This window comes from Pithys albifrons, chromosome 22 (genome assembly GCF_047495875.1).
Source record: "Pithys albifrons albifrons isolate INPA30051 chromosome 22, PitAlb_v1, whole genome shotgun sequence".
Lineage (NCBI taxonomy): Eukaryota > Metazoa > Chordata > Aves > Passeriformes > Thamnophilidae > Pithys > Pithys albifrons.
Window position 1 is genome coordinate 9,250,992 of NC_092479.1, and position 21,727 is coordinate 9,272,718.

Below are 21,727 nucleotides of genomic sequence, written 5' to 3' on the forward strand. Positions count from 1 at the left end.
TTGCACAGACCCAGCTCTGTGGTGTCTCTGCTGAGCTCAGGGCAGAACCAGCCCCAGCTTCTCCAGCTCTGGGCCTGAGTTCAGTGGCAGTGGAACCAACACCACCCTCCACTAACAGAGCCTGAAGGTTTCTTGATCTCAAATATTCCACAAGACAAAACTTCAGACAGAATAGCATTGATAATCAAGGTTTTCCCCTTCTTTTTTTCCCTACAAAGTGTAGCTGATGTAAATTCTTACAGACAAACTGCCCAAAGCACGAGGGAGGCCCCGCTGAAGGCAGCGCTGCAAACACAGGGACGGGTCCCTTGTGTGGCCTCTCGGAGCGGCCACAGCCCCAGGTCCTGCCCTGCACACCTGGGGTGCTGCCACAGGGACAGGAGCACAGGCACAGCTGCTCCAGTACCACCCTGCACTGGCAGAGGGGAGTGGGAGTGGCAGGAAAGCTGCAGGATTCCTGCACCCAGAGTTCAGAGTCTCTGACTCTTGCTGAGACAAACTGCTGTTCAGTCACCACAGCATCGCTGGGCTGGAGACTCCCCTGACTGTAAATACCCTTGGTGTGTCTACACAGCATTTCCCAGCTCACTCCCATCTTCACAAGTGACAAGGGCTTTTACTGAAAATAAAACCACTGAAACACAGGTTATTTTGCCTGTGCTTCAAGAACTTGTAAAAGCTGAAAGAATTAAGATGTTTGCAGCTGTCATGGAATAGAGGTGAGAAAATCTGAAATGTCATCATTACAAATCTGCAATAACTTAGAAATCCACTTATTGGTAAGCAGAAAATGCAGCCAAGTCATGAAAATGTACAACAGAAATTCTGGGTTACACTGTAAAGTGTCCACTTTTCAGGAGAGGGGATACTAATGATGAAAGTAGCATAACCTTACCAAGAGATCAACTTGACATACAGGCCTGGTGGTAAATCCTCTTGAACTCAGAAATATGGAACAAAGACTGCACACACTTCCCAAAATGTGACAAATTCTTTTCAGAAACATCTTACAATTTATACTTCACATTTCAAAGGATCCACCCACTTATCTCCAAGAGCAGCTGTAAGCAAGAAAAATGCAGCAGCACATCCTGCACCTGGTTTGTGCTATGAGCTGACTCTGATGAAGACATCCCCTTGGTTCTTTCCTTTTTTTCTCATTTTCTGATGATTTAAAATCTACACAAGTTCAAAAGTTTATTTGTGGGAATTACTTCACACAGAGTAAGTAAGTTTGGGATATTGAAGAACTGCTGGAGAATAGAATTCTATTTTTCTGTATGTAATTGTGAGGTAACTCCTAAACTTGTTGGTGTAGAGAAGAACTGCCCTGACAGTGTATAAAGCACTTAATTTATAGTTGCACTGATGGGGACATTTGCTCTGGGTATAGAAGGACACAGGTTCTATTCAACAATGACCCATAAGGAAATTGTTACATAAATACAGAAATACTGTGCTAGTTGTTTGGGAGCAATATTTGCTAAGAAGGGAAAAATCTCCAGGCACAGCCTTTTTAGAGGGACTTGCTCTTTATCATCACATACTTTTATTCTTTCAATGGCAAGAACCCCTGAGGAGTCTCGTTGTAAACACACAATGCACAGACAGCCCCTGGCCCGGAGCCCCCACAGCTCTGAGTGCCTGAACACTCCATCAGCATTTTAAAGAATACAAGCCAGTCCACTTCTTTAAAACAAGAACCTCCGACTGCCTGTGTAGGTATGTCCTTGCCTGCTTCAGTGCTGTAAATGTGTAATTTAGGCTGCTGTCCCATGACATGTTTTGTGTCTAATTTGAGGAACTGTATATTTGGACAGGAGGGTCTGGGTGCCTGTCAGGTAAAAATTACAAGCTATAAATGTTCAGAGCAGATTTAACACTGAATTTAGTTAGCACTATAAATAAAGTGATCACTGACCTGGAGGTAGCCCTTGTCCTTGACAGTGGTTGGCCTGAGAGGCAGGTGAGGGTCTGTGGAGGAACGTGCTGCTGTTTCCCTGAAGTTCCAAACAACCTCATTCTGCTGTGGCCACCTTGACATCCTCTATATCAACACTTGCAGCTCCTGCTGGCTTGGGAGCTGAGAGCCTTGTCCCAGTTCACTCAGGATGGGGAGCACAGACCTGGCAGGAAAGCACTTGTGAAAGAAGAGCCTTGGGGGCCAGACACTGCCTGAGCTGCTTGGGTGTCTCAGCCTGGCAGCCCATAAAGAGAAAAGCTTGGATCTTTACAATTAAAAATAAAGCAATTTTGAGTTCCTACAGTGATACAGAAGCCATGGCTTTGCACATGCTGTTGCTGATAACTGCCCACAGAGTCAGCTTTCTGATTTAAGCTCCTCACTTGGAGGTATCTGGAGGGATGATGTAACCCCCCCGGTCTGCACAGGCAAACCTGCATTTTTCTTCTGTTCCCTCAAATGTTTGAGCTTTGAAAGTGCCTTTAGTTATGTCAGTCATAACCTTTGGTTATGTCACTGCTCTCACTGAACAGCCCAGTCTCCCTCCATATTCCTGAGATTTTGCATTATCAGTAATTTTCCTCTAAAATCTGTACCCAGCACAGTCCAAGTGTTTGTTTTTGTGACGCAGCTGTGGATGTTCTCCACATTTCTCACTCTGTACTGCAGGCACAGTCTGCATTCCTGCTGGTAACAGAAATACTGAAAGCAAAGCACAGGATGGAACCTCTGTGGTGTTTTTTAGGCTCCAGTACAAGGATCCCAGTTGAACCCAGCCCAGCAGCACGGAGCAGGCAGAGCAGGCAGAGCGGGCAGAGCGGGCAGAGCAGGCAGAGCGGGCAGAGCGGGCAGAGCAGGGAGGGCTCAGCACAGTGCCCGTGGGTGCTGCAGGAGTGGAGCAGCAGCAGGTGGCAGGATTGGAGCTGCTTTGGCTCCCGGGACCCGCTCGTGGTCCTGGGCATCTCTGGAACCTGTTGATGGGGAGCTGCCTCCTGTCCTGTCCCTGCCACCCAACCCCAGTGGGCACCAGGGGCAGGGCAGGGGCTGCCAAGGGCCCTGGAGTCCCGAGGGGCACAGAGAGGGATGCTGGGGTAAAAAGTCCCTCTCTCCCTCATGGAGAGGGAATCGCTAAGTGTTCCTTCAACCAGTGCCACATCTCTGCTCAGAGGATGCAGCTTTTCCAGGGTTTGAAACCCCAGGGGTCAAAGGTTCCGTTGCTGCTACTCCTGTTTCCAGCAGAGCAGAGAGGAGGTCAAAGCTGAAGGTGAACTGTGCTGGGTTTGTGCAGCAGCCCCAGGGCAGCCCTGGCACAGGGAGCTGTTCGCTGGGACCTGCCCGACAGGGTCACTCTCCCTGGGGGATAACTGTACTCCTGGCTGTACTCCGTGCCCTCCTGCAGGGCCTGGGGAGGACAAAGCCCCGGTGCCACCAGCCCCAAATCCCCCGCAGGGCTCCGATAGGAGCCGTTTCCATTGCCCAGCAAAGCCCTGTGAGTTACACACCAAGTGCCTTCCCCTCCCACCCTCCATATGGCATTGTCGAGGACGTTGCTACATCCAAGGAATGTGGCTCCCGGTTTCCAGGGGGAAGGTGGCCCTTTGCCAGTGGTTGGGTCCCAGGGAGGTGATGTGCCTGCAGGAGAGGTGCAGCAACAATGCATTTTCACTCTTATTTCCATGTTTGAAACACTTGACTAAACTCTCTCGCTGTGCACAGACAGAGCTGTCGTGGCTGATTGTTCAGACAGCTCTGTCAGGCTGTGTTTCCATGAGCAGAGCCAGCCTGGGCTCTGGGGCTCTACCTGCTCCCTCGTTAATGAGCCTTTTCTCTGGCTGGGCATGGCACAGGAAATGCTTATTTTCTATTTAAAGGCACTACTTGCAAAGCCACCTCTGTGGCATTGAAATTCATGATCAGCAGACTGCTACAGGGACAAATATGTTCCAATTAATATTAAATGAGCAATGTGCTATTTTTTCCTTTTTTTCTTTTTCAGAACTGCTAATGAGGAAAATCAAAATAGCATCTTCCAGTGAACCAGTGACAGATCTGAGGTGTTAAAAGTTTAAATCTGAACACAAACAAAGCACTCTCAATCCCCCAATTCAACCCTCTTAATGGGAAAATGTCAAAAATGCCTGTGAGGTTTCAGATGGCCTTTTAAAAACTGAACACTGACATCAAACCTGCAGAATAATGGAGCAGTTTGTTACCAGGCTGGAATATATTCCATGGTTTTTTGAGGTGAAGGTAACTTTGGCTTGTGGTGCTGGTTTGACAGTCTCAGAAATCACAGGCATCTGTGTCTGCCTCGAGCTACGACAGCAGGCGCAGAGAGAGGGGGAATTTATGCAGACTGCTCTAATTTTATTCAGATTTGTTAGAATAAAAAAGTGTATTTAGCTTCAGATGGTGAGAAATAGCAGCTTTTAAATCATGGGTTTCACAGCAATTGCTGCTGTGGTGGAATCTAAATGGTGTCATTTGCCAACTCTGTCATTAAAATAACATTTTTCTTTCGTTAAAACACGTTTAGTCCCAGCAAACTCCCAGGCCTATTTTAGGGAGACCCACTATTGACAATTATTTTTTTTTCCTTTTATAGAATTCTGCAGAGATTATTTCCTTAGTTTCACATATTCTTTGGAATTCCTGTGTCAGAAGTACAGCAGACTGCCTATACAAGATAAATATTGATATTCAGATTTACTGAGGATCAGGCACTGGATGACTAAGCTGAAATACCTGAGCAAAGATTTGCTGTGAAACCAGCATTTGTCATTGTCTTCAAACTCTGCTGGAAATGGCATCATAATATATATAACACAGCAGGGACCCAGACTGTATGTCCAGGGGAAAATTAGGAATTCTACAGCATGAGATGAATTACACACAATATGGTCCAAAGTAAATTGAAAACAGTGGAAAGATTTCCAGCTGGCTGTGAAAGATTTATGGTCAGGCTGTTACTACACAGTTCTTAGAACTGGAAGTCTTGGGGATAAAAATAATTGTATTTTTAGACCATGATGATTCCTGAGAAGTCCCCATTTCCCTGCATCCACTTGTGCACTTGTGCTTCAGAGTTTTGGGGGACATTCTTCCCCACTGCCCAAGTCTTTCAGATGGATTCTACAGAATTTTCTAGAGAGATTAAATCTCACCCTGTCCAATTAGCCAGTCTCGACCTTGACACAAGAACTGCCATGATTAGATTTGGGTGGCAGGTCTCTGTAACCCCACCCAGGGTTTGCCCATGGTGAGAGCTGGGTGGATGCTCCCTGTGCCTTCTTCTCCTCCCACAACGTTGGGACTTCCCATAAATGACCACAGGATGTTTCAGCAAGAGATGCCACCAGTGTTCAGTTCCCCAAGGAGGTGTGTGCTGCAGTGGTGAAGACTTGGCTGGGTCTGCACACTGATGGGAACTCAGCATTAGGGACAAAAGTGACATTAGGGACAAAAGTTGCAATCAAGTAGGTGTTTTACACCCCCCCCCAAATCTCCCCTTCCTAAAGCAAGGGGTCAGTTCCCCTGACAGAGCACAGAGCTCAGCCCTTGGTGGGCTGTGCAGGGGGTGCCTCGGGCTGGGCACCTGCAGGGCAGGGGGCAGTTCCTTTGCTCCTGAGCTCCTGCCCACCCTCACTGCAGTGTCTGAGCCCTGGCAGCAGGAACAGGGGGGAGACAGGACCGAACTCAGCAGCAGCACCTCCCTCTCCAAACCTGACAGGGGCATCCTGGCCCCAGTGAAGTAAAAGTCTAATTTGTCCCAACCTGTCAGACGAGCAAAAAGGTTTCAATTTGTCATTTCTTCCCCTCTCACAGACAACCACTCGGTCACTGAAGAGCACTAAAGCTTTTGCCATCAGGAGTTTGATTTCAGAGACAATCACCTTCAGGCCTTACAGCAAAGTGCAAAATCCATGTTTGCAGAGGGTGTTTGAACTCTTGGCCTCTGCACAATGTGCCACCCTTGAAATAAATATTAAGAGCATGTGCCTTTAAAAAATTATCATAAAAAGTTATCATAACTAAAAATTTTATCCTCAGAGTGTAGAAAAAACAAGGCAATAATGATAATTATTTAGTAGATAGTGGAAATAAGAACTTATTTCACCATGAAAATACTTTCCTGCCCACAGGTGTGACAAAACCCCCTCTGGAAACCTGAGCCCTTTTTGTCTCCTTTTGATTTTGCCAATTGAGTCTCTCCATAGATAAGTTTAAACGGAAGGTGCAGGGACAATTTATCTCCATGTCGCAATTCCCCCTGGGATCCTGGTGCTAATTCAGCAGGTGGGTCACTGCTATTTTGTATTTAGCATATATGCTTCTTTTATTGGCAAATTCCGTGCTTTCTGAGCCTCTCAACTGCCTATTTCTCCTTCCACTTCTGCTTTTGGCAGGACTTTTGATTGGAATCCTGTTCTCCTTTTAACTTGGGCCTTGTACAGGTTGAGGAGATGCTGACCTTGGGCTGGAATGGGGAGGCAGAGCCCCTGCAGCCCCCTGAGGGTGCTGCCGGGGGGGAAGGACATCCTCAAATTCCTGCTCCCTTTGGAGTGACTCTCCAACAAGAACATTTCCCTGAGTCATCAAAGGGGGGGTGAAAAAGCCTCGGAATTTCAGCTGATATTTTTCCCCTTTCATTTTAGAGAAGTATAATGCTTGGTTAGATAAACTCAGCCAAATGTTTTCAGAATTGGGAATCTCCCAAGCTTTTTACTTAAAGAGCTCTTGATATTCTTTTCCAGCAAGTCAGCATTACTGCAGTAAACACTGAGCCCTTCATAACCTTGCTGTGTGTGATCCCTTCTCAAAGTCACTCTGCAATCAAATGTACTGGGATTTCATAATAGTAATTTGCCACACTGTCAGAAATAGGCTTATCATGCTGCTGTCTTTGGTATCATGTGAACATCACTCAGTGCTGTGTCCTTCAGATGAGAGCCAGTGCTGGAGCCAGTCAGGGAGAGAGGAGGGAAAAAAGGGAAGAAGAAGAGAACATTAACTCCTTAAAGTCCAGTACAGCCCCTGGCTGAAGGGAGAGGCTGCAGAGCTCCTGTCTGTGGTGTGGGAACCTCTTTAATCATCAGCAACATTGACTGGGTAAAGTATCACTTTTTTTCCCAGTTCACTTGAAATCTCTGAAAAATCTCCTCCTGTTGTCTCTCATTCTGCAGAGTGTAGCAGCTTCTAATTTCCAACACCACAAGAAAGACATTTCTCCCAATGCCCACAGGCTCACTCGATGAGCTATTCAGGTTTTAAAACCATATTTGCATCCTCTTCTGCTTTTTCAAAAATAGTATTTGGATGCCTCCAATTTTTAGCATTTTCCAGACAGCAAGTGCTCACATTAAGGTGTTCCTCAGGATACCTCAAGCTCAGAATCTGTTACTACTTTAGAAAGTGCCTGATTAAGTAATTTGGTTGTTCTAAGAACTGATTTTATAAATTCTCTGAGACACCCACAGTGGTAGATGCTCTGGGAGAGACTTCCCTGTGGATGAATCAGCAATGTAAAATAATCAAACTATTGTCACAGTTCTGACACTCATGTGGATGTCTCACCCAGCAATACTTTTTGTTTAATTTAAACCACTCTGGGTTTTTGTCTGGAAAATCTTAATTTTTGGAAGTGGTAGAGGGCACAGGGGGTAGAGACATAACAGAGAATAATAGCTGGTCATATTCCATGGACAATCAGCCTGAAATGTAACGCCAGGGCCTCCTACAGAAATTATTCATAACGAGCTCCCCATGCAGGTGTTCCATTACTGCCCCTCCCATGGGCCCAGGAAATCTGGGGGGTCCCAACTGCTCTGCTTTGGTTGTTATAGAAATGCCTTCCACTGCTTGGCCAGTTCCTCTGTTGCCAGGGTTAAATTAACCCCAAAGCCCATGGCCAGGAGGGAGGGCTGAGCCTGTGCCAACATGTCTTTAGAAATGCGTTAACAAGTTGCTCCACATGCATAATTAACAGGGATGAAGGAACCCTAGACTGTCACAAAGTGTGTTCTGCATCCCACTACATCTCTTTTGCTTCTTGTTACTTTCTTCCCTTTATTATGTTATTTCTAGAACACTGATATAGTTCACTGTATATTACTCTTGGAACACAATATAAAAGCAATAATACCCTAATAAAACTATTCTGCCTTTTGGTGCACCTTTTACACAATGAGCTCAAAGTGTTTCAACAGAACTTGATTAAAAATTAAGCCTCTGTCCAGCTGTGTCGGGCTGGTAAGGAGGATCATATCCATTTTACAGATGGTTAAACACACAATAGAAAGGTTAACTGCTGTGTCTGTGCCTGCTCACCATGTTACCTGCCCTGCAGGCAATGAGAAGCCAGGTCTGAATAAATAATCAATTTATTGATTCGGCACAAATCAGAGAAATGGTCTTTTGAGTTTATCTTAAAAGATTTTCTCCTAATGGCTCTTTTAACCAACTGGAATACAACTAAAATTTTCATTTTTGTCCACTAAAAAATTCAGTTCCATCTCAAATAAAACCACACCATATTCTTTTGCTAAAGAATTTGCATAAAGCTTAGGTCAAAGTCAGGAAGAAACCTGACATTTTGAAACCACAAACTCTTCTCTGAGATTACTCAGTTGGAAAGAATTTGTTTCACCAGTGAGCTCTGACAGGTGATGGTGCCTGAACTTCTCGGAACCACAGGCCTGGCCTAAAAGGGACAACTTCTGCAAGGTGACAGCACTCAGGAACTATATTTGCCATAGTTAATATCCAGTCCACAGTGATACAGAAGTTCCTTGTTCCTCAATAACAGTTCTGTGAGCACGAGGCTCAGCAAACAGGAGTTCTCCCTTTGGAGCTGCTTTTGCAGCACCTACAGAACAGACTCCAAAGTCCCTGCTGGGCAGCGGGTGCTGAGCAACACCCTGGACAGCACCTGCATCCTGTGCCTGCAGCTGGGGGGACAACAGCCCGTGCACGGGGCTGAGCCGGACCTCTGGTTCCCTCCTGGCCTGGGGCCTTCGGAGAGCAGAGGGAGCTGCTGGGGGCACTCCATGCCCAGGGCCAGGGCGAGGGAATGGACGGGAGCGCTCCCTGCTCGGCCCCGGCACAGCCAGAGCTCAGCTGTGACCCACAAGGAGCATCTCCCACAAGGACCATCCCCTCCGGGGCAGCACTGCGCTGTGCCAGGCTGGGCTGGGCTGTGCTGTGCCATGCTGGGCTGTGCTGTGCCGTGCCACGCTATGCTGGACTGTGTCATGCCATGCTATGCTATGCTGTGCTGTGCTGTGCCATGCTATGCCATGCCATGCCATGCCGTGCTGTGCTATGCTGTGCTGTGCCATGCCATGCCATGCCATGCTGTGCTGTGCCATGCTATGCTATGCTATGCTGTGCCATGTCATGCCATGCCATGCCATGCTATGCTGGGCTGTGCCATGCCATGTCATGCCATGCTATGCTGTGCCATGTCATGCCATGCTATGCCATGCCATGCTGGGCTGTGCCATGCCATGCCATGCTATGCTATGCTGTGCCATGTCATGCCATGCTATGCCATGCCATGCTGTGCTGTGCCATGCCATGCTATGCCATGCCATGCCATGCCATGCCATGCTGTGCTGTGCTGGGCTGTGCCATGCCATGCTATGCCATGCTATTCTATGCTGTGCCATGCCATGCCATGCCATGCCATGCCATGCTATGCTGGGCTGTGCCATGCCATGCCATGCCATGCCATGCCATGCCATGCTATGCTGGGCTGTGCCATGCCATGCCATGCTGTGCTGTGCCATGCTATGCTATGCTGTGCCATGCCATGCCATGCCATGCCGTGCCGTGCTGCGCTGCGGGGAAAGGGCACAGGCAGAGAACCCAGCGCAGGCCCGGGGGAGGTGGGATCTGAGGGGGTGATTAACTCTGCCACCCAGCTGGCAGACACAGCAGCTGGTACCATTACAGTCCTGATAGCATTTCATTTATTTTAAACCCCTGTCTTAAAGCTTTAATATCCGATCCACTCTAAATCGCTTCGTTTGAAGGTGGCAGCAGGGAGGATCATCCAGTAAAGAACATGGAAAAAAGACAGACAAGGATTAGACATCATTTTTATGAGACAAAGCTTCTTATACTTTTCCATTTAAGATTGGATGTCCCTGATTTTCCAGAGCTGCAATAGAAGACAGACCAAAATCCTGGAGACTTGACAGAAGTTCATTTTTGTTAACAGTAGGCAGGTGAAGAGCAATTCATCACCCAAAAGTGATTTCCATTAATGCAGTGAGTGCCCTCACTGACACTCTCCCTTTCTGAGCCATCCTGTTAAATAGAGGATTGGCCAGTTGCCAAAGAAGTTTAAGAATAAAGTCTCAGGAAGTTGTGGTGATGTGGACACAAAAGAGACAAGGAGAGAATTTCATCAGGCACTGCAAAGGGGAGGTTGGGTAAGCACTGACTCCCTGTTGCCCAGAGAGGTGGGAGTGGGTGTTCACCCCACAGCACAGGGGCTGTGCTGGAGGCTACAGTGCAACAGGGAAATCAATTCTGCCTCTAAGAAACAGGTGAATATGGGGTGGGCAAACAGGCAGCTGACTGAATAGCAAACCCTAAATAAATACAGAGACCTCTGTCCTTGGGAGAATCCAAATGCATTTTGCTTGATAAAAGCCCGTGAAGGGTCAGTGGGGGACCTTCCCTTCAGTCCTCGTGTGATTTAGATCAGCTTCTCACAGATTCAAAGTGGTAAAATAATAAGTTTGGAATCTATTCACTTCTGTTGAAACCAAGCTTTGGAACCAATTTCCTGTGTGACCACGGGTTTTGCAGGCAAACTAAGCTAAGTCCCAGTTTCTGTGCCTGTGTCCTAATGAAAGCAGAGTCTGTGTGCAGCACCATCCCCTGCACAGGGACTGCTCCCAGAGAGGCTGCAGGGTTGAAATGAGGTGGCAATAATGAACCCATTTCTTAAAATCTTTCCCATATATGTCTACTAAATCAAAGGTAAGCTAAACCCAAACCAAAACCAAGCAATCAGAGTAAAATTCCTGTCACTTGGTATAGCACTTGGAGAGTACAAAGTTAAACCAGCATTGCAGAGCTACTTCTCCAACAGCCTAGTCCAGACAAAACAGTTATCTCTAATTTTGTTTCAATGAGATCATCAATCCTATGTGTAAGAAAATCCCTCCCTTCACACACCAGAGATGTTAAACAGTCTCATTCCTAACACATCCCTCAAGAGGTTATCGTGTCATTCCTCCACCATCCAGCTGAGGAGCAACAGTGCTCAGGGTTGGTGCCTGTGCTCAGTCACAGCTCTGGAGCCTGAGGATGAGGGACTTCCCTCACCCTGAGCTGGGCTCCAATCCTGCTTTCTCCTGGTGGGAGGAGGTGACTCACTCTTTGTTCTGTTAAGACTACAAGGAGACACCTTGAAGCAGAAAATGGCTGTGAAGTGCCAGCTTTCCTCCCAGAGCAGATGGCTGGGCTAGGCTGAGGTTAAAGATGTTCATTATAAACTCATCATCAAACTAGGCCAGAGCTGGGCAGTGATTACCAGATAATGACAACTCCTGTGTCGCTGCCTGAGCTTTGGAGGGAGGGTCAGGTCCCTTCCCTGGAAAAGCTGTATGGCCTCTGCACACAATGCCTGCAATCTCCAAATAAATAATGCCACCTCTCACTCTAAATAACATTGGAATTCACCCTGCAAGGCAGAAGCTCAGGGAACCAACACACACAGATCACCACAAAGGGCCTATGTGGAGTGACTTCCTTTCCTTCTGCATGAGAATGTAAAGAATAAACACACACAGAGTTGCAGAGTTCCCACTGCCTGACATACAGTGTAATAATAATGAACTTATGGTTCAAACACTTTCTGCTTTCATTTAAAAACCTACATTGCAGGGTTTAATTTGATTGTTAAAAAAATCCATTCTAGACTAAAAGAAATCCCTAAAGCAGCTTCTTCTTCCAAATTTTGTTTTAAAGAGGATTTTTTTTCTTAAAGATGTGGACAATTTATCCAACTTTGCACTCACATCATAACACCACTCTTGGAAACATAATTTACAGTTGGATGTTGAGAATTTCCACAATCCTATGACAAGGCTGTTTTGTTCCAATGGTAACAGAGAGGACATGAAATAATGAATGTGGCTGGTGACTCGTGTGTGTCACAGGCTGCCTGGCACCCAGAGTCCATGGCAGATCTTACTCTCCAAGAAACCTTATTTCCTACTGTGTATTTCTGGTTTCTTCTTGGAAAGAGTACACAGGGATTCAGCATTCCAACATCACCTTCACCACAGTGAATCACAAGGACTTACCTCCACTGTCAACCTCAACCATCCCAGTTGCCACTGGAGGTCAGGTTACACCACAGTGATCAGAATTGTTCTCTGGGAGGATTTGGACACTATCAAACCCCTGCCCCTTTACTGTGGGAGGTGTGAGCTGAACTCAGACATGTGTCCTGGAATGTGAAGTGATTGACTCCTGCAGCAGGTGGGCAGCACGTGCTGGATCTGTAGAGGCTCCTGTGTGGAGTTGCTGCCCTGGTGTGGAGCCAGCACAGAGCAGGCTCAGCTGGGCACCAAGGGCAGCCCCAGGCTCAGCACCCCCCAGGCTGCAGCTGCCCCCCAGGCTGCCAGGGGCACAGGGACTGCAGGCTCTGGTGTTGCCAACACACACCCGCTCCTGACCACACAGGAGGGGAATCTCCTCCTCGCTTACAGGTGAGTGCACAGAGTTCTTCCCACAGCTGAAAGACAAGACTATTCCTTGTCACCTCTAGGTTTGCCAGGCTAAATTTTAGCTGTCAGTGTCCAGTGGATCATTCTATAAATATAGGCAAGCAGTTTGCTCCTCTGGAAGACCTTCCAGAGTCATCCCTTTGAAGTATCCCTATGCATTTTGATGCTGCTCTAAAAAGTGCCCCCTTAATGTTCACGTCCGAGTAAGAACCACAGCAGGACTGGAGCTGCCTCAGGGGATGGTGCCTCACTGGCTTTGGGCAGGTGCTGCAGGTGATCTTTATTTTAATATTCTGTGGAGCAGGGTTTTTTAAAACCCATATGAACACTTCTAAAAGTCAGGCTGTCTCAATGACATCATGCAGATTTGCTTTTTCTTGCCCAGTTTTTGGATCCTCACACATACCAAGCTCCAGCATTTCATCAAGGAGACATATCTGCAGGCAATGTGACAGCTGCTTCCCTGCTCCTGGAGCCTGCAACGCTTTATTTGGGTCACACAGAGTATCTTTGCTGCCCCTTGCAGCAGGGAAAATGTCTGCTCAGTCCTGGCAGTGAGAGACTGCACCACTAAAGCAAAGCTGCTCTTGAAGGAAAGTTTCAAAGGAAGAACTTTCCATAGCACGTTCTAATCACCTACAGGCTGTGCTGCTCGAGGGAAGGGAACCTAAATTCAGCCCTCACTTGGCACTGCTGGAACTTCCCTGCTCCTAATGTGGGTCATCACAGCCTGAGCAGGGAGTGCAGATTCACCACATCCCACCCACAGAGGGATCCTCACTCAGGAACACTTCCCATGTCCCCAGAGCTGGAGATGGGATTACCTCCACATTATTGCCTCTGTGAAGGTAAAATTACAGGAATATGCAGCCTTCAGGCCCCCTGCTACTCATGATGAAGTTTGTTTTCAAAGTTTTGTAGGGGATCTTTATGATGATCACTAGTCCTGGCAATATTCTAACAGGCAAGTGTTTTGCTCTGAAGATTCCATCAAATTAGAAAAATCCCACCAAGTTCTGTCTCATTTACTAGCAATTAGAATTATGCAAAGTCAATATGAATACGAGGTAACTGCTGGTGCTTACAAAGAATCAATATTACTAACTCAAGGAGTTCAATACTTCTGAAATAGAATTATTATAGGGGAAAATACCATAGAAGTTTCTTGTCCAGAAAAAAAGACTTACTTTGCCAAATCACTTTGGTGTGATGGAATATCCAGAATAGCAGCTTCCCAAATAAAGCTCTCCTAAGCCTTGCTCTTCAGCTTGTGCTGTGATATGTGGGTGTCAGCCTGGCCTGCTCCTTGCTGTTCTCAGGGGTGCTAAGTTCCAAATAGAATCAGGGCTTTCAGGGCTCTGGGTTGGGTAGAGCAAAACCCTACAAACTATAAAGGAATCTGCATCTTCGTTTTGAGGCACCAGGGTAGGATGGACCTGCAAGTAAGAGCAGAACCAGTCAAAACAATTGAGTTTGATCCGTGACCCCCACAATGTTACTCAGCCTTACAGGACAATAAACAAACCCAGAAACCAGAGACAGGGCAGACGTTTGCTGAGACATTCACTGATGTCTCACTGGGAAATTTGGTAGGACAAACCATTTTGTTAACTGGTTGCAAGTTTTGAGTCCATAATAAGTGTGACCCAGTTTCTCATTCCATGACTGAACAATTTGCAGAGCTCTAAATATAAAACTGTTGATAATGTATCCGTGTCTGAGGCAAAGGGAGTGGGCTCAGGAACTGCACTGGGCAACTTGTGGTGGCTTTGCAGCCACACCACACAGCCCCCTTAGGAAAGATCAGTCAAGCATGGCTTGTCTCCTTTTGTCCATACCCACACACAAATAAACATGAAAGCCCACGTTGAAACTATAAATATATTTGTGTTATTTATAATCATGGCACTACACAGTGAAAATCATGTCATTTCATTTTGTCTTGAAGGAATCAGGATAGAATAAGACAGCATTGACACAGAATATCCTCTCACTGTCCTTCTTCATTCCATTACAGGTGTTCTCAGACAATAATCGGAACAATGGCAGCAGTAGGTGCACTGAATAAGCTGCAGAGCTCAGAGAAATACAAACTCTCCTCCTGGCTGTGACCTCAGCGTGGGGCAAGTCCCGGGGCAAGCTCTGTCTGCCTCAAGAGTAACTCCAGAGGTGCCAGGGAAGTCAGACTGACACAGGGATAACTCCAGAGGTGCCAGGGAAGTCAGACTGACACAGGGATAACTCCAGAGGTGCCAGGGAAGTCAGACTGACACAGGGGTAACTCCAGAGGTGCCAGGGAAGTCAGACTGACACAGGGGTAACTCCAGAGGTGCCAGGGAAGTCAGACTGACACAGGATCACACCAGACCTCTGCACAATTCTTGTGTCAGCCCAAGGGAGTGCCCCCCTTGCACAAGCACTTGAGAGATCAATAGTTGTGATCTTTGTGTTACAGGCAGTGAAACTGAGGCACGGACAGACAGAGTGGCTGAAGGGCTTCCAGTGATCCCTGTTGGGTGGGACAGCACCAGGAGTGTCTGTCCTGCTGACCCCTGTCAGCCCTGCCCACACAGGGTGATTCCCTCCTACTGAACAAGGCAGTATTTTAACCAAAGAGTGTTTTCTTTTAAGAAATAATAGCATTTACAGTAGTTAAACAAATGCTACTTTTCATCAGCTCTAATTATCTTATAATAGCATACAGTCCTTAGCTGCTTATTCCTATGTTGGTCATTACTTCAAGCCCTCACAGCTACTCTAGATAATAATTTAAATACACAGAGCTTTAAAAAAATACTTCCATTACAAATATTTTAAAAATATACTTATCCTAAAAAGCTGTCCAGCACTATTCCAAAAATCTCTTGTAATAAATGTCTCTTTTAATTTTAACAAAAATATCTACCATCATATAGAAGAGCTCAAGTTTTGACAAATCTGTAATACAGTCAGAAACATCTTGAACCAGATTTCACTCTTGTTTATACAGTTGCCAATTTGGATCATGGTGCTCATTTCAGTTGGATTATTTTAGTAAAATCAGGAGCAGAATATAGCCCTTAGTGTTTTAAAATAACTAAATGGACTGGATACTGCAACAGTTACTGCTGCCTCACACTACAGAGAGGGAAATCCTTCACTTCATCGCATCCAAAAGTGCAAAAGGAGGTTATATTTAGTATTTGTGCCATGACCAAAGAAGTGCCAGGCATCTGCAGTGGATGACTCAGACCCAGAATCATATTCACTTACAGAAAAATCCTTCTGGCTGAATGGTGCCTGCAACTGCTGTCATTAACTGGGGGATGAGTGTTTGTGGAGAACCTCTGTAGGGAGAAAATGCCAACCTTCCTCTCGTGTTCTGCAATCCTAGGAATCATTTTGATTGGATTTTGTTACTTACAAAGTTGTGTGAGTTTAACAGAATCTCCCACTCCTTAGATCTAGGAAGGGGCTGGTTCAAATTGCTGCCGTGTTTTCCAGCTGAAATGCTTCCACTCATCCAGTCCTTTTCAAAGTGCCTTTAGAACAAGCTTTAAGTACTTATAAGAATCTGCATCTCATCAGGACAATCTGGAAACTGGGAACTCATCTTTTAAAACACTGGAACTTTTTTTGCCTTTCCTCCCCTTTTCTCCCAATCTTCAAATTTAAATGCAGTGTTTGATTTAGGATCAAAATGAAACCTGTCTGGCTGCATCAGGTTACATGTGCAAGAAAGCTGAGGGTCCCAGGTCTTCCATCTCCCAGACCTGTGACCATCACTGACTAAAGGGATCCTCCCACACTGAGATTTCAGTTAACTCACGTTTAAAGCTTTTACTCTACTTGTTTTCTTCCTAGACTTTGGCTGATGATCTAGTAACTTATAGACCAAGGAAACTTAAGGATACAGACTAAGTTCAGTCCTCACTGTCGTCTTCATCATCATCATCATCCTTGCTGGGAGCACACCTCTGGAAGCAGTGCACCAGCGTGGCCAGGAAGAAGCTGGACAGAATGGCAGCAATGGAGACGGCGACACCGGAGAAGATGATGATAAAAAGGTCTGTCAGTGACAAACTAAACTTGCACTCACTAAAGCTGACCTCAGATAACTCATTCAGAAAGATTCTTCTGTTCTCCATGGGCAGGGAACACTGGATTTCATGGAGACCTGCAAAGAAGAGGGGAGGGGACAAGTCAGTGGAATATTGATGAATCCTTCTGTTGCTCCAGGTCAGAGATGGAATGGCTGAAGAAAAGTTTGAGGGTTAATTCTAGTTTGTGAATTTGTACAGTATTTAGGAAAAACTGGAGCCAACTCCATCACTATCCAAAACCCATTACACAGCCCCCTTAAGCAGCTCCTGAAAATTGTTTCACCTTCAGTCTTCCAGGAGGTCAGGTGTGATCAAGGACCATGATTTGTGGGTTCCAAAAAGTTAGTCTTGAACCCTGGGGGCATCTAAACCTGGAGGCCTGGAAGAAATTCCCAGCTACTCCATCTAAACACAAACTCTGACTCCAAACCAGGGCAGCAGGGATGGATATTAAAGTTCCCTCCACATCTTACAGTGCCTTCTATACTAATTTTTTCCATATAGTTCCAAGACTAGTTGTTTTTCTGGTCAGAACAACAGCTTGGGTTTAATGCAATTTTCTTTGTCTGTGATGTGCCTCCCCCTTTCCTCCCTGGCTGTCCTGAGGCCACACAGCCTGGCAGATATTGTGTCTCTACATTACTGGAGAATGCCTCGGGCTGGGCTCTTTGTAGTGAAAGCAAAAAACCTCAGATTAAAGAACTGGTGAGAATACAGGTTGGTCCTGGACAGGAAAAGCAAAGTTTACTGAATATGCCCAGGTCCCTCTTCCTTCACAACGGGGCAACATCAGGAGAGGGGATTAACAGGGCAAGAGCAGAGCAAATACTGAAGTGGATTTAGTCTGCAGGGCTGTTGGAGACAACTCTTGTCTTACTATTAGGAACGTGAACGTAAAGGGGAAAGATAATAACTGTGTTAATGACACGAGAACTGCTGCTGGGTTACTTGGGGCACTCCCACTCTTTGCTGGTGACCCCAGGATGTCGACCCTGGGTTTGGCTCTGCCTTGGTGTGAGCACACAGAGCACACAGCCTTTCCACCACACAGCTCTGCCCCAGAACTGGAATGGCACTTTGATGATGTGAGTTCCTCTGCATTTGTGAATCCCATTTCTTTTGTGGCTGGATAGCTATGGCATGAGATGTTTTATTTAACCCAGGCACCAGGGGTTAGTGGTGCCAGCCTGGCTGGTTGTCTGGATCCAACCCAGCCCAGCTGTTGTGTTGATTTGAAAGGGAGTTTTAACTGCTTCTACTATGGAACCAATTATCACCCTGACTTACTCGACCTTGTAATGATGATTGTATTAAATTTTGATCGCTAAAAGCCATCATGTATCTTCTGCATTTGCCTAAAGTTGTGTTGCCTTCCCTCTTTCTCCCTGGCCAGGTACTGAGGGCTGCCAGCAGGACAGGACAGCAGTCAGTGTGCCCAAGGCTGACTGTTTCCTCCTGGCAAAGTGCTGCCCAAATGCACATGGATTTATCTCCGAGCCCGGAGAGCACTGGCCATGCACAGCAGATGGTGAGGCAACTGGGTTTAGAGATCTTTGCAACCTCCTGGAACTGACCTGGAAGGTGAAGGATGTTGGTTTTAAACGTCCTCTGAGCCTGGTGGAAGCCTAAGCCTGCACCATTCACAGGTATCATCGTGGCTTTGCACCAGCTGATGCCCAGGAGTCCCTGAGTGTGCAGAGACTGCTCTGCTGGCTGAGGAATTCCATCCTGCACCCTCCAGCCTGGGACAGAGCTCCTTCAACAGACCTTCCTACCAAAACAAGTGACAGTTGTCCACCCAATCCTAGTTTCTTTTCAGTAAGACTTTGGAGTAGCAGCTCTAGGGGTTAATAGGATGAACAGCATAAAGGGGGGACAAATGGATATCGTTCCCAATTCCAAACCATGAGAAATGAGGGAGGAGTGAAAAGCCATAGGCTGGAATTCCAAAACCTGTGTCTTTTTAATCCGATTTTAAAAAGCAAATATTTTTCAATAAATAAATATAATGCTGACAGTAATCAAAGCAGTTTCATGAGTCTAACGTTTCACAAATTCCTTTGAAAAGGAAGTTCCTCGCGAATAGGAAAGATCTCTGCAGTATTTTGGCAGGAAATTCTGCATTGACTAAATACAGCACCTACACAGGCTCCATTTCCCCTGTAGCAAGCACAAGAAAATACAAGTTTCCATATAACTTGTGTGAAATAATAAGTGTGAGTTTCTGTAAAAGAAGCCACTAGAAGAGGTGTTGAGAGCTCCTGAGCTGCTGTTTGCAGAGCAGCTGAGCCACATTCACAGCAGGTTGAAAGGAACAGTGTACAGGTGGTACAAACAATTCTGCTTTTTCTATTTCTGACCTATTGCAAAAGAAATTCTCTACTGTCCTCACCTGTCAGCATTTGAAACACTGGAGTGCTGAGTTGGAGTGTCAGATCTCGCTTCCAGAGGAAGGAAGTAGAAAAAGAATATATTAAATATATTAAAAAGGAAGAGAGCAAAAAAGACTCCAAAACAAAACTATTGTTCTAAGCAGTTCCACACAGTGCAGCCCTTGCATCTAGAAATTACTATGGTGGTATTTCCCCAGGATGCCAGAGATGGAAATGAGCCCACTCATCCATTTCCAACAGCAGTTCTGCCACGGATCAAAGCTGGGCCTCTGGACTGTGAGCTCCATTCCTGTTTCCCTGATGCTTTCACCTTCCGTCAGTACACAGAGAATGCAACAGAAAACACACCAGGGCACTTAGAGGGTATTTCTTGTTGAGAGAGTCAGGGTACTGTGAGGATTTTGAGACTGATTATACAATAATGAGAAATAAAGAAGCTCTTCTCCATGTAGCCATGGGTACTGGAATCTAGGTCATGTTCTCAAACCAAATAGATTAAAGGGGAATTTGCTACTTGCTTTATCCTGTGACACCCCAGCAGACTCGTGTGGCCTTGGGTTTTTGCAGAATTCTTGGTCTCTGAGAATAACAAGTGCCAAGGGGTGCAGTGCAGGGGCCAGTGCAGAGCCCTGGCTCGCTCCCAGCTGTGGCCTCAGCCACCCCACGTGTGCCCATCTCCTCGGGGCAGCAGGAACAAACTGCCCTTTCCTGCCCACACACGGGGAGCCTCAAACTGGGCTGGGAGCAGCCGGAGAACGGAGAGCTGGGTGGAAGCACAGCCAGTGGCTGAGGGACAGGAACACTCATTAGTCCCTCCTGTTGGGGGAGTGCTTCTGTTTGCTGAGTCGCGACACCACTGACAGACCCAGCACAGTTAACAGCAGCTTTCCTTTGGGCTCCCAAGGGAACGGGGAACAGACTGTTCCTTTGGAACAGCAGTGACACTGGCAGCTCCACCACTGGTGGCACAAGGAATTCCAAAGTTATTGCAGCGGTTGTTGCACCACAGCTTCCAACTGTCGACCTGAAAACACCATCACCTGCAGGTCACACACATCTGCTGAACATGACACACAAATAAACCATTTCCTCTGCCTCCTTCCATAGCAACAGTGTAGTTGCTTTACATTATTTACCTGTAGGTTGTCCTTACACATCAGAATCCAGTGTGTGTGCAGAACTCCGGGGCAGTGCCCACCCTCCTGCACTGGTGCCCAGCAACAGACCCAGCTTTGTTCTGTCCCTGGGCAGAAAGCAATTCCAGGTCATCATCATACACCCTCTGTATGAACAATGAACCAAAGAACTGCTTCTAGAAAATGATCAGTATTCATTATGGGCTGTAGGTTTATTCCTCTGTGATTCTGCTGCCTATAGACTGGTCAGTGAAGTCACCTGTCCCACACACAACACTTCTAGAGCACAGGAGGTGCCATTTACCCTTCGTGCTCTGCTTTCACACACTTTAACTAGATTGGTATTAATTTTTATAGTGGTGGTTTTATTGGCATTTTTAATTTGTTTGTTTGTTTTAATTGTTTATTTTGTAGAACCTACTCAATTTATTCTTTTAGAAAACCAGGCAGACCTCTTGTAAAGGGCATCTCTTGATATTTGGTGCCTGGCTGCAGCAAGGAAGCCTTTGATGACATTTATATATATCTACCTCATTGCTCCCACAACATATTCAAGGAGTAGCTTCTCCATACCAAACAAAACTGTAAATGAAATAACAAGTGTGAGTGTGCTATAAATACACAGCTCGTGTTATTTTGGTCAGGGCCATCCCATTATCTGTAATAACTCCAGCTGTCCCAAGGACAATGTCACACACTCTATCCCTCTGCTCTCTCATCTGAAGGAGCAGATGCATTTCGCTGGCAAGCTGTAAATGCACTGATTGCTTTGAAGTCCCAGTCAAGGGACAGCTGCTGGATTCTAGACAGGCTTGTCTTAACACTGAAAAAACAAGGGGGAAAATGCAGGGCTGGACCCCGAGGAAGAGATTGGGTAAGTAACATGGAAAGTGTGAAAATGCTGAAATTCCAGAACCATAATGTTAAAAGGAGAGGCTTGTTTTTAAAAAGAAAAAAGCAATACATGTGCTTGTAAAGAAGTGATGCAGAAGGGTCCCAGGTAGAGCTTATTTCAATGAAATTCCCTCAGAGGTTTTAGAACAATATGACTTTGAGATGCCCTAAGTTAGAGCAGCATAACTCCACTAAGTGTAGCACTCAACCCTGACAATGATCCCATGCAATCAGGCTGCTGCTGGATCCTTGTGAACATGGTGCATTTGTTTCTGGCCTGTGCACAGGCCCACTCAGCTGAAATCCTTCCCCTGTTAAACTGAACTTCCTAGAAAATAGATGCAGCCCAAAACCAGTCTGCATGCAAGCAATTAATAATCCCCTTGTACAATAATGAAAAATGAGTGACAGTGCTGCAGTGCCCCAAAGCTGTAACTGCACTGAACTTCCCAACTCCAAAAAGCCCAGGAAAACCCAGAGGCCACATTGCACTGGCATTCACTCTGTGGGA

General features: G+C 46.3%; 1 protein-coding gene across 5 annotated transcripts in view; it reads right to left on the reverse strand.

The window, feature by feature from the left end:
- Positions 1 to 21,727, reverse strand: part of LRRC38 (leucine rich repeat containing 38) — a 76,085-nt gene that overhangs the window by 39,871 nt on the left and 14,487 nt on the right. For 2 of the 5 annotated variants that reach the window (XM_071575608.1, XM_071575607.1), the window contains exon 4: positions 14,282 to 16,867. In XM_071575608.1, the coding sequence (XP_071431709.1) occupies positions 16,614 to 16,867 (254 nt within the window). In that variant the 3' untranslated portion in view covers positions 14,282 to 16,613. Of the gene's footprint in view, positions 1 to 1,959; positions 2,127 to 13,898; positions 14,148 to 14,281; positions 16,868 to 21,727 lie in introns of those variants that run through there. The other 3 variants (XR_011699570.1, XR_011699572.1, XR_011699571.1) reach the window with 3 other exon arrangements.